This window comes from Coenobita brevimanus, chromosome 62, assembly GCF_032717465.1.
Source record: "Coenobita brevimanus isolate Jiangsu-jjx chromosome 62, ASM3271746v2, whole genome shotgun sequence".
NCBI classification, from domain to species: Eukaryota; Metazoa; Arthropoda; class Malacostraca; order Decapoda; family Coenobitidae; genus Coenobita; species Coenobita brevimanus.
In genome coordinates this window covers 11,389,062-11,406,983 of record NC_137015.1, presented here as the reverse complement: position 1 = coordinate 11,406,983, position 17,922 = coordinate 11,389,062, and the positions used below count along the sequence as shown (strand labels likewise).

The following is a 17,922-nucleotide window of genomic DNA, read 5'->3' as shown; positions in this document are numbered from 1 at the left end:
TATATATACAGTATATATATATATATATATATATATACAGTATATATATATATATATATATATATATATATATATATACAATCTTTATATACACAGACACACACACACGAGAGAAAGAGAGAGAGAGAGTGAAATATAACACGTGCACACTATAAAAAAATTTAGTGGACAGGGTAAATTCACTATCCCCAAACAGCAATAAAGCTTAGGATGTCTTAAATCTAATATTATCTCAACATGCATATAACAATACTTGCCAGGATATGCTGTATGTAAGCAATAGGCTACTTGGGCATGATAATGAAAGTAGGTTTACTAACATGGGATATAATCATCAGGCATTTGACAACTGCCCTCATCTGTGGTGCCTTACTGCTTAGCATTACATGCGCACTGTTCCTGTACTTTTATGACTGAGTGTACAGTACCACAGTTCTCACCTCTCAGCTTGTTTACCCCCAAACTCATTCTTGATCTTGTCAAGAACAGTTGTTCGAGGAAGGAGCTTGTTGCCCTTTCGCATGTCTGGTGCCTCCAACAGAATAACCATCCAATCTGTGACTCCGTGGTTCCGCAGTGACATCATCCATGCTTGCAGACTCTCTCGAGTCACACTCTTGTATCCATCAACATCCTGTAGAAGTTGCAAAGTTGAGTGTGGCTCTGTACACGTAGGCAACAGTTTATTGCTGTGACCCCAGGCTCATCTGAATGTGCTGGAGGTGAAGGAAAATAACATATTATTCTATACAGTCAAATTCTTGCGCCCTTCAACAACACATGGGAAATAGCAAAGTACAAGAGAGTACAACACTGCAAGTCTTCACTGTGTTTTCCTTATATGTTCATTTGGCAAACTAAAATTCTAGTGCTAAGTATAATTCTGACCAGCCAGTTCTTGATAATTATAGCACTAGTTCTATCAAAATGTGAAATTTCAAACTTAATCTCTGACTTAACAAGAGGACTAACTTGCATCAATGAGCTTAGCCTTTACTAAAGGTGCTGCATTGTATTTGTGCAAAGTTGAATAATAATAAAAAGAATGAGGATATTCATAGTCTTAAACATAAAGAAATTGCAACAACAAGCTGTGCCAAGGCACAGAAAACCCTTCCCCAGCAGTCATTTTAGTGCTGATGTAAAAAAACACAACAGGATATCTATTCAAAGATATTACATATCAAATTTGGTGTAAATCGGGCAAAAATGAACAATTTTGTGCCCATTTGAAATTTTAGGCCTGACCCACCTGACACTGACCCCAATACCACTAAGGGGTGACCCCTCTGATGTAATAAGGCATGTTATAGGATGCAGATTTGAAACATGCACATTTAGGTTTTGGTTTCATGTCGATAAGACAAATTTCAAAGGAGTTATGGCATTTTTTTTGGGGTGGGGTGGGGGGGGCTACAGCCTGGACCTTGGCCCAATTTGGCCTAAAATTTAATCAGGTGATCAGATGGTCACAGCCCACCATCCAAGTAATTTTAGTCAAAATCGCATCAGTAGTTTTTGTGTAAAGTTGTTAACAGAGACAGAGAGATATAGACAAACAGACAAACCGAGTAAAAACAATACCCTTCCCCGAGCCCCTCTGTGGTGGGGACAGGTAATGATTAGATGAATGTGTAGTGTGTCCCTGAAGGCAAGGCCTGGTGGGGCTACGTTTATGACTGCAGGGTTGAGAGGAAGGATGGGACAGGAGTGTATTGGTGTTGTGGTGAGCATAGGCAGCTTGAGATGGTTTGGATATGTTGAGGGGATGGAGCATGACAATTGGGTGCAGAAGGTGAGAAGTGTGAATGTCAGGGGCAGGGTTGCACGAGGTAGACTGAAAAAGATCTGGGACAAGGTCGCAAAGTGTGGCCTCAAGAGATAAGGAAACTAATAGGGAGGCTGCCAGAGATCAAGCGGCACGGAAAGCCACCATTAGGTGATAAAGGCCAATGCATGCATGTATGCTGGGGCCTTTATAAATGATATGATAAGATATGAACAATAATATTAATCTGATCTGCTTCTCAAAAATGTCAGTTCTTCCTAAAGAATTCAGTAGTGCTCAACACTCATTTACACTTTTGCAATGACAAGAATTGTGACATCACTCATAAACACTTCATAAAAAAAGTGACATTTAAATCTTATAATCCTTCTTCAAAATACCTCTCCCTAATTTGTAGCTACTTGAAACGAGAAAGGCTTTGAGCTGGCCTTTGTACAATTCAACAGAAGTCAATTACCTCATGAATAATGGAAATTTATTATATAACCAAGAGGCTGTACAGGAAAAAGACTGATCAGGGAAAGACAACTGATAAACAGCTGTGGGCTCATTGAGATGCATGGAAACATCATCACTTCTTAACAATACACCTGGGTGTGCTGAATGAAGAACACCACAACACTTACTTCATCAAGTCCCTCCACGGTACCCCCAACTTACAATGAGTACGCTGTGTGTATGTAATATTTATGTTATATATATTACATTTATATGGAAAGGAACATAATGACACTTTACTGAACACAAAATAAGTATTTTCTGTGAAGTATTCTTTAGGCATGTTTATGGTCGGAAGGGTGGAATGGGCAGGCTACGTGACGCTCTGCAGCATGGGTGTGAAAGGGTTAACAACACACCAGGGTGTGCTGACTGAAGTTTTAACAATTCAACAACTTCCTCTGGTTCATCAAACTTAAGAATCTTCAAAGTAATAAAATACTGATTAAACTCAATTCTTGTCTTTACTGGCAATCAGTGCCAGTTTGAAATGAGTTGGTCGAGGTTCTTGGGGGAAGACCAAAGATAAGCCTTGCTGCTCTATTCAACACAAACCAAAACTTCTTTAACAGATTATTTGTGAGTCCAATTCATACAAGTTACAATATATCAACACAAGATAAGACCATAGCACAAACCAGTGTTATGAGGCAATGTCTATTCAGCAGCTGTCTCACAGTACAAGTTTTTAATGTGCAGATTACAACCTCTGGCAACTTGATTAACATGTTAATGTTATTTATTAAAATCCATCCATTCATCCATCATCCAATCCTATGTCGTCCCATGAGGAGTACAGGAACTCTAGGCTAGGCAAGTTGGTCCTGACATTTAAGATGAGAGTGACCAGCCTCACTCATCCCTGAGTGGCATTACATGAGCACTAAATCCCTACCACCCCTTGGATATATATATATATATATATAACAAAAGATAATGACAGCAAAATAAAAAGACGCATTACAATTTGATGGAAAGCTTTTGGTAAACATAGAGACATTATGAAAAGTAGCCTGCAAGTTTGTATGAAACGAAAAGTATATAACGAATGTATAATTCCAGCTATGACGTATGGTTGTGAGACTTGGAAACTGACAAAATCGATGGAAAATAAATTAATTCGTTCTCAGAGAGCAATGGAAAGGTCAATGTTGGAAATATCTTTACGTGACAGGAAAAGATCAACTTGGGTGAGAGAGCAGACTAAAGTCAAAGATATTATAGAAGTTATAAAAGAACAGAAATGGAGGTGGGCAGGCCACGTAGCAAGAACAAGGGATAATCGATGGAGCAAGAGGTTGACTAACTAGACACCAAGAGATGGTAAGCGTAGCAGAAAAAAGCCAGACAGGAGGTGGAGAGATGAGATAGAGAAATTTGCAGGAAAAATGTGGCAAAGATTGGCTCAGCCAAGGAATTCATGGAGAAGGTTGGGGAAAGCCTTTGTTCAGCAGTGGACTTACAATGGCTGATGATGATATATATATATATATATATATATATATATATATATATATGTGAGCCTCTCTTGTACAGTGGTAGAGTGTGTGCTTCGCACAGGGGTGAACCAGGGTTCGTGCCCCGTCAGGGTAATAAACTCTGGGAGTGTTCACCCGGCCACATACTGCATTGGCGGACACAAGAGGTGCTGTGGCTGAACCAGTATCGCTTACTATAAAGTATGCTTGCACCCAGTCGGCTTGCGCAGGTCAATTACACTTGGTTCACAGACTACACACACATCCAAAACCACTCCAACACTACAATTACAGTACACTCAAAAGCACTTCTCACCCTACACACAATCTCTAATAGACAGCCTAAGCCACTTGGTAGAGATACATTGGCTGTATCATCCTGACTTCAGTCGGGATAGGCCGGTTCTGTAGTAGATACTCAAACGGCTGATGATGATAAAGATATATATATATATATATATATATATATATATATATATATATGTATGTGTATATATATAAATATAGATATATATATATATATATATATATATATATATATATATATATACATATATATATATCTCCCTACGTGTCAAGTGGGGCTGGTGGAGGATTAGTGCCCCTCCCTGTAAAACAATTAACTCTAAGCCCATGGCCACCCTGTTTGGGATCTCATGTGTGGGGAGGCTCCCCACACACAGCTCTTCTCAATAGGGTGGAGTCAAAGGCTTTTCGTCTCATTAACTCTCCTCCTCTTACTGACTCCCTTCAACCTCTGTCTCTTCGCCGCACTGTTGCATCTTTATCTCTTTTCTATCGCTACTTTAATGGTCACTGCTCCTCTGAACTGTCTGCTTGCATTCCTCCACCTCTACGACGGGCGCGTAGCACCCGTCTGGCAGCAAACTCTCATCCCTTTTCTGTCCAACTCTCTAATGCAAGAGTTAACCGTTACTCCCAGTCTTTCATTTATGCAACAGGTCAGCTCTGGAACTGTCTCCCTCTATCTGTTTTTCCTGCTGCCTATGATCTCCAGTCTTTCAAACGCAGTGTGTCCAGGCATCTCAAAATGATCGGATCTTGAATTTGGCTCTCTATTGTATTTTGTTTTTCTCTTGGAGGGAACTGTTACTGCGGGCCATGGCCTTTGGTTCCTTCTTCCTCGCATAAAAAAAAAAAAAAAAAACATGGCATCTGGCAATGAATGAATGAATGAAAAATATATATATACATATATTTATACATATATATATATATATATATATATATATATATACAGTAATCCCTCATTATATGATGGGGTTCCATTCCAGAAAACCCCATTGTAAAGCAATCCATCGTATAGCAATCCCATTATAACATGGAGTCAATGGGGATACGTTCCCAGACGTGTCTAAACTCTCACATACACACACCTCAGCACTCACATACATGAAATATCCTTATGTTTAAACATTTAAAGTAACACATTAATTGTGAATAAAGAGAAAAAAACATGAAAACTACAGTATACAGTAGTTCTTACCTTTACTGAAGCAAGCAACGGTTGTTTATGTGGTTCCTAGACAATTCGCCATGAAGTCGACAATTCGCCGTCATAATATGGACGTTCCCCGTCAGGACAATTCCCCCTCATTCTATAAATATACTTATTACTGATTAACTGATACTTTAATAACTAATTTTCAGGGGGATCTATCAAAGTCTATTTTCATTCAATAGCATTGGCTTTGGAAATCATTTGTAAGTTGTACTTTTAGACAATATTTAACTTGTTTCTACCTTGCTGTAGTTGACTTTGAATTATGTTCTAGCATCACCCATAGCTGTTTTCATTAATTTCCATTGGTACTACAACATCCTGGGTAAGTACTAAAAAACTAGTGTACTTCCTAAATAAACTGATATGAAAATAAACGACGGGGAATCATCCTGACGACGAAAAGTCCCGATGGCGAATTGTCTTATTATTGCTGTGATGGCGAATTGACTTGATGGAGAATTGTCCCGAAACATTTATATAGACGTAATACGAAGATTATTCGTATAATTCCAAAGTATGTCGATCGTTCACTTAAGGTAATTAGGCATTTATATAAATGCCAATGTCTCGTATGTAGCCTTATGCTAAGATGAAGGAACGATCATAAATCAGCTGATTCACGTTTCAATATATTATTATTTTTCATTTAATGCCCATGATTTGATGCCATATTTTATATTTACTATATAAACAATAAACCACCATCACTTTTATAACTTACATCATTCAAAAACTAGTTTACTTGCTAAATAAACTATCTATCTATCTATCTATAGCCCGACGCCCTAATCCCGCAAAGGGTGGCCGCAGACAAAACGCCTCCAAGTCACTCTGTCACCCACAATTTGACTCCCCTCCCCCCAACTCACCCCCCCCTCCCTCATATACCTCTCAACTCCATCCCTCCACCTCATCCTTAGTCTACCCCTCCCTCTCCCCCCCTCCACCTCACCTACATACACCCTCTTAGTCAGTCTTTCATTCTCCATCCTCTCCACATGTCCAAACCACCTCAGTGTATTTCTCCTAATCTTTTCAACCACATCCACATCTACCCCACAACGTTCCTTCACTTCTTCATTTGTCAACCTGTCCCTCCATGTCACTCCACATGCTCCTCTCAAGTAACTCAATTCCACTGCTCTCACTCTTGACTTGTTCCCCTCTTGCAAGGTCCACGCCTCGCTTCCATACGTCAGGGTAGGGATCACAATACCATCATGCAGTGACTTCTTAACTTCCATACTGATACATAAATAAATGACGGGGAATCGTCCTGACGGTGAATTGTCTCGACTCGGCCTCACAGTCACAGCCCTCACTCATCAATGACAGAACTGGCTGGCTGGCTGGGCAGGGCTAGCTAATGAGGCTGGACCGGTGGACAAGTGTGTGTGGTCCAATGCCGACAATGTGAGGACGTTTTTGTTGCGTTTGCACATTCGCTGTTCACTGAGCCGCGGATGATCCATCATTGTAGCAAATCGTTCCCACTGAATAGTGGGCATGAGGTACTAAAACTTTGACATTGTGTAAGTGAAATATCATATAAAGAGGCATCGTATAATGCGGGACTACTGTACACATATATATATATATATATATATATATATATATATATTGAATATATATAAATATTGAATATATTTGCCAACGGCCATACCACGTTGAGTACACCGCTTCCCGTCCGATCAGCGAAGTTAAGCAACGTTGGGTCTGGTTAGTACTTGGATGGGTGACCGCCTGGGAACACCAGATGCTGTTGGCATCCCTACGTGTCAAGTGGGGTTGGTGGAGGATTAGTGCCCCTCCCTGTAAAACAATTAACTCTAAGCCGTTGGCCACCTCGTTTGGGATACATGGCGTCTGGCAACGAATGAATGAATATATATATATATATATATATATATATATATATATATATATATATATATATACAGTATATATATATATATATATATACATACAGGAAGCTCGCCCCCAACGCTTGGGTTTCGTTCCTAACATAGAGCGTTCGACGCGAAACCGCGTAAGTTTTAACTACTCCTTATTTTGCTCCCTAGACCTCCTAAACGTGGTCTTTTGCTGTTATCTGCCATTGGTAATCAATATGAAGCACTATAAGTGAAGGTTTATTTAATGTTATAACTTACAAATACAGTACTGCACAGCAAAACTTTGACATACAAATACCTAAACACAAGGCAACATTCCAATGCCGAAACCAGTCTGCGTCGGAATGTTGCCTTGTGTTTACGTATTTGTATGTCAAAGTTTTGCTGTGCAGTGCTGTATTTGTAAGTTATAACATTAAATAAACCTTTTAACCACTTAAAGTGCTTCATATGGATTACCAATGGCAGATAACAGCAAAATACCACGTTTAGGGAGTCTAGGGAGCAAAATGGTTTCTGACTATTCGCTGTCAAGCCAGTTCGCCGTCACAACAATAACAAGACAACATAGACTTTGATGAATCCCCCTGAAATATAGTTATTAAAGTACTGATTAATTAATAATAAGTATATATATAAAAGTATTGATGAATTAATATATTTATAGAATGACGGGGAATCATACAGGGTGCGAATTGTCCTGATGGGGAATCGTTCACGTTTTGACGGGGAATTGACATGATGGAGAATTGTCTTGGAACCCACCGATCATGTGTAATCTATAACTGGTAACAAGGCTTTATTTAATGCTTTAACTTTCTTTAAGTGCTTTAACTTACAAGTGCATACCAGAATAGTAAATATTTAACTTACATAAACAGTACTGTGGAAAAGCAGTACAGCAAATATTTAACAAACAAATAAAAAAGGCAATATTCTGATGCCTATCAGAAAACTGGTTATAAGACTTTATTTCTTGCTTGAACGTTATTTAATAATACTTTAACTTGCACATAAACTTGCCAGAACAGTACTGTAAATATTTAACTTACAAATACAACACTGAGGAAAAGCAGTGCAGCGAATCACATCACGTGATCAAAACAAACCGAGCGTGCCGAGCTGACGTTCGAGGATTTGGCCTATCAAAGGCTTTTCTTGTGTTAATATATAGTTTTCGTAATGGTTCTTTAATCTTACGTTATCTTATACATATCCCAGCACTAACCGTGTATAATTGTGAGTGCGTTCCGTGAGAACGCGTTCTGTGCAAGTTACCTGTATATACAGTAATCTCTCCAATATCCGACGTAATAGGGCCATAGGCAGGTCCGGATAGTGGTCCTGTCCGGATATTGGGCCCCAGCTTATGGACTTGTACTTATGGACCCTAACTCAGAGAAACACCTATACAACTCCCTCTGGACATGCATAGCACCTATTTAAGACCCAAATCACACCAATAAGGGACATAAAAGACTGAAATAAATGCAAAACAACCATAAAATGAGGTTTTAGAGGTGAGTTTATACAATATTAAACATTCTGGGTACTTACAAGTCCCTGACTCCTGGACTGGTTTGAACCGCCAGTTTGCAGTCCACAGTTAATCCTCTGCACTCTAAATTCTAATTTCTTAACACTGCACGACACTGTAAATTCCTGTGTGTTCTAGTGGCGAGGTATTGCAGTTTATTCACTGTTTATTCACAAAAAACAAGCACCTGTGGCTTGCACCGCTATGAGCATCTGCTCTCGATCGGAGTTAAGCTGTGACTGTTGATGATGGCGGGGTAACAGAGTTGCCAGATCACAACGGCCACATTACCAATCTCCTCAACTTTCATTACCAAATTTAACTTTTCATTACCAAATTCATAAAGCTAGCATTTATTCTTCACTAATTATATATACAAGTGGATATACATGTAATCACTCTCCTTATAATTAACACCATGTTGATTATTTTCACGCTATGTAGGTTAGCAGATTAATCAGAGAGAGCAAACAATCCACCATCTCCATCCTGTGTATCCTCATACATGTGAAAAATCCATTTGGTAATGCATTATTCTGATTCATTACCAAACGAATTTTTCATTACCAAATTGGCCCACACTTGGTAATGAAAAATACCAAATGGCAACCCTGACAGGGGAGGGGGGAGGAAGGAAGGGGTGAAGGGACCATGGTGTAACAGCTGTTCAGCGCCAGGCGGCAATTTCAAATTACGGGTGGGAAAAAAAGTCAGATTTTTTCGAATTTTTGTGTTTTTTGGCCCATTTTGGGAATACTGGATCTCAGGATGATTATGTCCGGTTAGTGGAGATGTTCGGATATTGGACGTTCAGATATTAGAGGGATTACTTATATATATACCCTGTATATATAAAAATATATACAGTAGAACCTCTTTGGTCCGGACCCCTATAATCCGGATTTCTGTTAATTCGGACAAAATTTAAAAATAATAAGCTCCAAAAATATGTTGAAAGTAATTCTAAACTCATTTTCAGTATCGGCGCGGAAAGCGATCGTCATTCGTTTAGTCTCGGATCATGCTAGGTCGCAACATGGGTACCTGTTTAAACATATGCTAGCATTCGTTCCATCAACCAGTCCACCAACCATTTATATTTTTACACTGTATTTCAAAAGTTACTCCTCCTTACCATGCCCCTTAATGCAAGTGTAGCTTCTGTAATGAATAAAGGGGTTAAAAGGAGGAGTTTGCTCACACAAAAATGGGTCAGAATATTCCGCAGTATTTAGTGATTACTGTAGGTTATTTTTTGTACTTAAATGTGCTTTACTTGTACATCAAACATTAGCTTCTTGCCCATATGGGCGTTATCAATATGCCAAAGATGACAATGTATTTTTTGCCTACATAAGTTTTATTTTTATTCAAAATATTACAGTTAATTAATTTATTTTTTTCCCTACACAGGCCTTAGTCACTTACTACAATTTAAAATATAGGCTAGTTTCTTGTCATGGCCTTACCTATAAATTATGCAATACAACACTATCGTACATGATTAGTTTGGTTATTTTAGTATCCTTTCATCTTTTGCAGTTACGTAGGATTGACATATGCCATATATGTTAATAATTAACAAACATACCATATGTAGATAGTTTTTGGTATGAACTGGAGATTACCCTGATGGTCCGGACAATCTGCTAATTTGGACAACCCTTCCCCGCATATAGTCCGAATGAGAGAGGTTCTACTGTATATTCAAGTTTCCACATTAGTCTCTTATGAGGTACCTTGTCAAAGGCCTTCTCTAAGTCTAAGTACACACAATCCACATAAGCATCTCTCTCCTGTACCACGTCAATTGCTCTAGAGTAAAAGCTCAACAAGTTAGAAACACATGACCTTCCACTTCTGAATCCAAACTGACATTCTGCCAAAATATTCAACTCTTCTCGATATTTTATCCATCTGTCTTTCAGGATTCTCTCGCACAATTTTGCGACCATGTTGGTTAGAGACACTGGTCTATAATTCAGGGGTTCTTCCCTGTTTCCTCCCTTATAAATTGATACCACATTTGCCCTCTTCCATTCTTGTGGCACTTTCCCCTCTGCCAGAGAACATACGATTAAACTGTGAATTTTATCCGCCAGTTGTTCTCTGCATTCCTTCAGTACCCAATTAGAAATTCCATCAGGTCCTGGGGCTTTACTTACATCTTGAGTTTCCAGTAATTTATACACTTCCTGTACCTCCAATTTTATATCTTTTAGCACCAGTACATTTCTAATCACTCTCTCCCCTTCCACAAACTCTTTTTCATTAGTGAAAACCGATTGGAAACATTTGTTCATTATTTCAGCTTGCATTGCTGCATATTTATAAACCTCTCCTTTTACTTTCAGTTTGGTGATTCCTTCCTTTTGTTTCAGTTTGCCATTAACAAATCGATAAAACAGTTTGGGTTCATCCTTGCATTTGTCTATTATACCTTTATCAAAATTCCTTTCTTCTTCTCTACGTATTCTTGTGTATTCATTTCTAATTCTTTTATATTCTTCCTTTGTTCTGTTGTTACCTCTCTTTCTCCAATTCTTCCAGGCCTTATCTCTCTTCTTTTGCTATCATACACCTTCTATTAAACCACTCCTTTTCCTGTTTTCTTTCCCTCTTACTCTTGGTACAAATTTTTCCACTCCCAAATTATAGAGGTCTAGAAAGATATCCCACTTCCTCTGTATCTCTCTTGTTTCTCTGAATTTTCTCCAATCCGCATTTTCAAAAAAGTTTCTCAATCCCGTAAAATTTGCTTTCCCAAAGTTATATCTTCCCTATCTATGAAGCTTGTCTCTTGGCTCGATGTTCCCTATGATCATCTGGAACTAAATGACCACATGATCACTTTTTCCTAATGGACAGAGATATCTCAAAGATTCTATTACATCGGTTTCTTTGGTAAACAGTAAATCTAATCATGCTGGTGTGTCCTTGCCTCAAAATCGTGTCTCTTCTTTGACCCACTGCGTCATCACATTATTCATTATTATATTTAATAACATAGTGCCCCACGAATCCTCGCCACCTCCCAAGTACCGTTCCTCCCAGTCCACCTCTTTGCAGTTAAAGTCACCCACCAAAATTATATTATTACTTTTCTCAATAATTTTTTGTAAATAGCTAGCCATATCTGACAACAACTCATGGTATACGTCATCCTTCCATGCTCTCGTCTTAGAGGGAACATACACTACTGCCATATCTCTCTCAACATTCTTTCCAGTTTCTAATTTCATATATATCACTTCAGCTCTGCCTTCTCCCATTTCCACGGTATCTACATTTATGTTGTTCTTCACTGCTATCAACACTCCTCCCGTATTTTCTTTTCTGTCTTTTCTCCACAGTTTGTATTTACCATCTCCCAAATGAACATCAATATCTTCTCTTAATTTGGTCTCTACAAAGCACATGACGTCAGGTTCATGTTCTCTCAAGAAATCGTTAATTTCGAGCCTTGCCGATATTAAACCATCAACATAAGTATATATCACCTTCAAATTATTTTTGATGTTTTGTATACCCTTTTCTCTCCTACTCTCCGTCAGTATCACTTCCTCAACTTCTGATCTTTCACAGCCATCCCCCTGAGTTTCTTTCACTTCTATTTCCTTAAATACCACTTCCTTACTTTCATATCCATTACTCCAAAAAAAAGTATTACATTCTTCCTCTGTCCTCTTATCATTTTTTTCCTTTACTTCTTCCTTCAATGATTTTTAAACTTCTCTTTCTTCTTCATTCAAATCATTTCTTATTATAACATTTTCCATCCCTGCCTCTTTGCTTAATTTCCAGGTCACTTTGAGTATATCATCTACTACACTTTCTGCTGACAACTTGACTCTCATTGGTCTTGTTTCCCCTTTCTTATAAGGTCCTATTCTCCTTACTCCTTCAATTTCTTTTACCCACTTGTCTCCTTCGGGATCAATCTTGCCTAATATTCCTATTACCAGGTTCGTGTTTTTCTCGAGTCTCACGGATCTAACTTTTTCTTCCTCCTCCCTGTTTCCAAATATTACCACGCATCTGTTCCTTTCTACAGTTTCTCTCACTATTTTCTCTTTTTTCTTCAGTATTTTCACTACATTTTCTTCCAATTTTACCTTGTTCACTTCTCTTTCTTCCTGGATGATTTCTCTTAAGCTGACCACTTCTTTCTGTTCTTCTTCTACGTGTGCCCATTTTGCCTCATGCTCTTCCAATACACTACTCACCTTCTCCATTTTATTAGTACTCTCTTCTAGTTTTCTCCTCAATTCAATATTTTCACGCTTCAAATTTCTTATCTCTTCATTCGCCGTTTCATTAGACTGGATCAGGCTCTGTATAGTAATCTCCGTATTCTCAGACACATCTTTTAACACTAGATTCTCCACTTTCTTTTCAAGTTCACTAATCCTCATAATCAATGTTCTAACCAGATCCATGACATTAGTATTTCTATCAAATCCTGGAAATTCGAGTCCCTCAGTGTTTACATTTTCGGCCATGATTGAGGTGGGTTACAACTTGCAGTACCAAAACAGCTGTTACCAAAAATACTACAACATTCATGTATACTCTTGCCAGTAAATCTTTACATTTTTGGTAGTCAATATTAACCTACTGTATTTTAAACAGAAAACAAGACCATAGGAGACAGGACAAACATAATTACTGAAACTACCTAAGGTTTGCAGTGGTGGCTGAGCCTTGCCCTGGGTATGTGTGTGTGTGTATGTCTATATCTATCTATCTATATATATATATATATATATATATATATAGAAGTAATCCCTCTAATATCGGAACGCCCAATATCCGAACATCCCCACCAACTGGACATAATCGTCCCAGGATTCAATAATCCCAAAATGGTCCGAAAATCGCAAAAAATTCGGGGAGGGGGGGGGGGGGACGAATTTTTCCCGCCTGTAATTTGAACTTGGCGCGCGCTGCGCAGGACAGCTTTGTTGTGGCGCGTCATTCCTCCGATGTCCGATAAAGCGCCGCTGCATCCTCCCCACTTTCTACCTGTCTCTCGTAACGAGTGCACGCTCGTCGTCACGGCTGCCCACGTGCTCGCTTTTGTGGTGGTTCCTTACCTGCTGCAGGCACTCCTGCTGCTCTCAGGCCTCTTATTAATGTGTGTGATGATGGCCCCACTGCCTGAGAAGAGGAAGAGAGTGGTGTTGACTCTGGAGAAGAAACAGGAGATATTAGAGAAAGTAGATGCGGGGTGGTCTTCTTCCCGCATCCTCCACGAGTTCAACCTGGCCCGATCTACTTTGTTCGATATCAAGAGATCCCAAGACAAACTCATGCAGTACACGGCTGACTTCTCGTCGAGAAGCAAACGCAACGTGAAGAGGAAGGTGATGTTTACTCCCACGTTTGCTGAAAAAGACCGCTCCACGTTGATTTGGTATCGACAGCAACGTGCTGCTGGTGTGATGGTACATGGAACAGAGCTGAAGGCTGCTGCTGAGAAGTTCGCCAGGCTTCACGAAGCCCTAGACTTCAAGGCATCCGAGGGTTGGCTCTTCGCGTTCAAGTTACGGCATGGCCTTACCAACCGTAAAGCTCACGGCGAAGCTTTGGACGCTAACGAGGATGGAGTTGACGAGTTTCGGCACAAGGTGAAAGGCTTGATCGACAGGGAGGGCCTCACTCTCGGTCAAGTCTACAATGCTGACGAAACTGGTTTATTCTATCGCTCTTTGCCAACGAACACTCTAGCTGAGGAGACGGAGAAGCGTGTACCTGGCCGCAAGCTCTCCAAGCAACGGATATCTGCTTTGTGTTGTGCCAATGCTAACGGCATGCACCGGCTTAAGTCCATTATTGTTGGCCATGCAAAGCAGCCTCGGTGTCTTCGTGGGGTGATGGATGTCCTTCCTGTCGTCTGGTACCATTCTTTGAAGGCATGGTTTACAGCCCAGATCTTCAAAGACTGGTTCCAACGCCACTTCGTCAAGGAGGTCATACATTACCAAACAAAGACACTGGGAATCCCGCGCGACCTGGTAAAGGCCCTCCTTCTCCTCGACAATGCACCTGCCCACCCGTGCGACAAGGACTTGGTGGCTGAGAATGGCCGCATTAGGTGCATGTTTCTGCCACCTAATACGACTGCTCTCATTCAACCAATGGACCCAGGAGTGATCGTGGCAACAAAGCGCCTATACCGTCGGAAGTTCCTGGACGAGGTGATGGTTGTTCTCGAGGACGAGGACGAGCGCAGGGAGGGACGGGACACGCAAGGCCAGCGGACTTTCGAAAACCTTCGCTGCTACAACATCAAGTCTGCAATCTACAACTGGGCCAGTGCATGGAAGGAAGTCCCTGTGAAGACTCTAGAAAATGGTTGGTCTCGTCTGCTTCTCGGAATGGATGTGGAGTACGATTTTCTAGGTTTTGACGAGGATGACTTCCATGCATGGCTACGTACACATGGCGACGATGTTGATGTGGATGATGTGTGTGAATGGTTGGACGACGACGAGGGTGATCCTGGGTATCAGACCCTGTCTGATATTGAGATCGCATCGTCAGTTGCAGGTGTCAGTACCCAGCTTGAAGATTCTGACGAGGACGGCGACGATGATACGGACTCCTCTCAGCAGGACATTACTCCAGCCATCCCCAAGCTGAGCTCACTCCAGGAACACCTAGAGTTCGTTCTGGACTACCTGGAACACCCGGACTGCAACAGGGAGATGAGGCCCTTGGGACTTGTGGAGAAAGTGCGTGTTTTCAGACAGCGCATCATCAATCGTCAGAATCGTCGGTCATTGCGTCAATCAATGATTGACAGTTTTTTCAGGCCCGTGACCCCCGCTGTGCCCAGCCCTGGCTCCACTCTGTTGCCTCCCCAAGACAGGCCCTCATGCTCCGAGCCACAGCCCAGCAAATCAGCCACGGTGGAGTCACCGCTCAACGTGAGTTTGCGACTGTCTTCAGAGTCGTCTGCGGTGGGTATGCCATCACCACGACCCAGCGACGCACCCCTAGGTCACCTGCCAGTGATACTCTCGGACTCTGACAGTGATTAAACAGCAAGAAGTTCTCCACTATACCACATGGGAATTTACAGTGTTGTGCAGTGAAAAAAAACAGTGTGTTGTGTTAAGGATCTACAGTTGTGAGTGAGAATACAATTTTGGAACAACATTTAACATAAATAGACTTGTTTGTTTTTGCTTTAGAAAATGGTTAGAAGAGTGGGAAAAGTTAAAGGGCAGAGTGCAACACTTAGTAAGTTACAATGGAGCATAAGTTAGACATGAGTGCGCACTGTGAAGAGAACGGACTACTGAGTGCGATTGACTAAGTTCAGTACAAGACTTCATGAACAGTGTACTGCAAGTGCTTCAGGAAATCCTTCTTACTGTCAGAGTCCGAGAGGAGGCGGTTATTCATCGAGATGGCCATGGACTTGCTGTAAGTAGCCAGAATGTTTCATACTGTACTTTTTTCCATACTATACTTACCTCAAACACCTCATTTCACTCTTTAATGTCCTTTATTAGTGTGAATAGGGTGTTAGGAGCTATGCATGTGCAGTAGGAAGGTGTTTTTCTGAGTTAGGCTAGGTTAGGGTCCATAAGTACCAGTCCAGGAGCCAGGCACTCGTACGTACCCAGAATGTTGAATATTGTATGAACCTACCTCAAAACCCTCATTTTATGCTTCTATTGCATTTATTTCAGTCTTTTATGTGCCTTATTGGTGTGATTTGGGTCTTAAATAGGTGCTATGCATGTCCAGAGGGAGTTGTATAGGTGTTTCTCTGAGTTAGGGTCCGTAAGTACAAGTCCATAAGCTGGGACCCAATATCCGGACAGGACCACTATCCGGACCTGCCTATGGCTCTATTACGTCGGATATTGGAGGGATTACTTATATATATAGTGGTAGGTGGTGGCGACCATCATCCACCCACTTGATGTAGTGCTGCCTACTTCTTCCTTAGTCTTTATCATTCTTTTTCTGTGCCAGCCCTCCTCTCTTCTTATTTCTCCCATGTTTCCTGTCACTTCTTATTGCTTTTCTTTCCTTTACAGGTGGCTTTACATTGAGTGACAAGCCAAATGGTTTCCTGAAAGCCAAGAAATCATTTACAACGCTGGGTGGTAACCATATAACCAAACCATACGTGCTCCCTACGTGTCAACAAGTGGGTTGGTGGAGGGTTAGTGCCCTTCTCCGAAAAGCAAGTAACTCAAAGTCAATCAGCCACCCCTTACGGGATTATGGCGTCTGGCGATAGATAGATATATATACAGTATATATATATATACTGTGAGGTGTGTGGTGTGAGACGTGTGGGTGGTGGTGTAAGAAAAAGAAGTGAATGGTGGTGTGAGGAAGTAAGTATGGCTGTGGCTGAGAAGAGACGTGCATATGAAGTGTGGCTGCAGAGGAAGGATGAGATGTCACATGAGAGGTATAAGGAAAAGAGGAATAGGGCGAGAAGGGCTGTGCATGATGCTAAAGTGGCACCAGATGAGAGGTGGAGTAGGCGGCTGACAGAGAATTTTCAACAGAATAAGAAAATGTTTTGGAAGGAGGTGAAAAGGGTGCGAAAGGGAGAGTCTGGGAAGGAAGAACGAGTAAAAGCAGAGGATGGAAGGATGTTAATTGAGATGGATGCAGTAAGGAAGAGATGGGCAGAGTATTTTGAAAGATTGTTAAATGTTGAGGAAAGGGTGGCTGAGATTGTGGCGGATGGAAGGGTGCAAGGAATAAATGTGTTGGGAGAGTTGAATGATTCTTTGATCACGAAGGAGGAAGTGGAGAAGGCAGTAAAGGAGATGAAAACAGGGAAAGCTGCAGGTATGGATGGGTGTGTTGTGGAATGCCTGAAGGGTGGTGGAGTGACTATTGTTGACTGGTTGGTAAGATTGTTGAATGTGTGCTTTGTGAAAGGTATGGTGCCAGTTGACTGGGCAAGTGCTTGTGTGGTCCCGTTGTATAAAGGCAAGGGTGATCAGTATGAATGTACTAGCTTTAGGGGTATAAGTCTGTTGAGTGTTGTAGGTAAGGTGTATGGTAGAGCGTAATTATGAGAGTTAGAGAGGGTACAGAGGGAGTGATTGGTGATGAGCAGTGTGGGTTTAGGATAGGGAGGGGATGTGTGGATCAGGTGTTTGCGGTGAGACAAGTGTGTGAAAAGTATTTAACGAAAGGCAAGGATGTGTTTTGGG

General features: G+C 40.9%; 1 protein-coding gene and 1 non-coding gene across 2 annotated transcripts in view; one reads left to right on the top strand and one right to left on the bottom strand.

Moving 5' to 3' along the window:
- Positions 1–17,922, bottom strand: part of SIDL (SIDL trafficking protein particle complex subunit 10) — a 578,423-nt gene that overhangs the window by 490,875 nt on the left and 69,626 nt on the right. The window contains exon 4 of the mRNA XM_080275724.1: positions 441–634. Within this exon, the coding sequence (XP_080131850.1) occupies positions 441–634 (194 nt within the window). The remainder of the gene's footprint in view (positions 1–440; positions 635–17,922) is intronic.
- Positions 6,940–7,058, top strand: LOC145404144 (5S ribosomal RNA). Its single transcript, XR_013898113.1, has one exon. It is a non-coding gene; the product is annotated as a 5S ribosomal RNA (ribosomal RNA).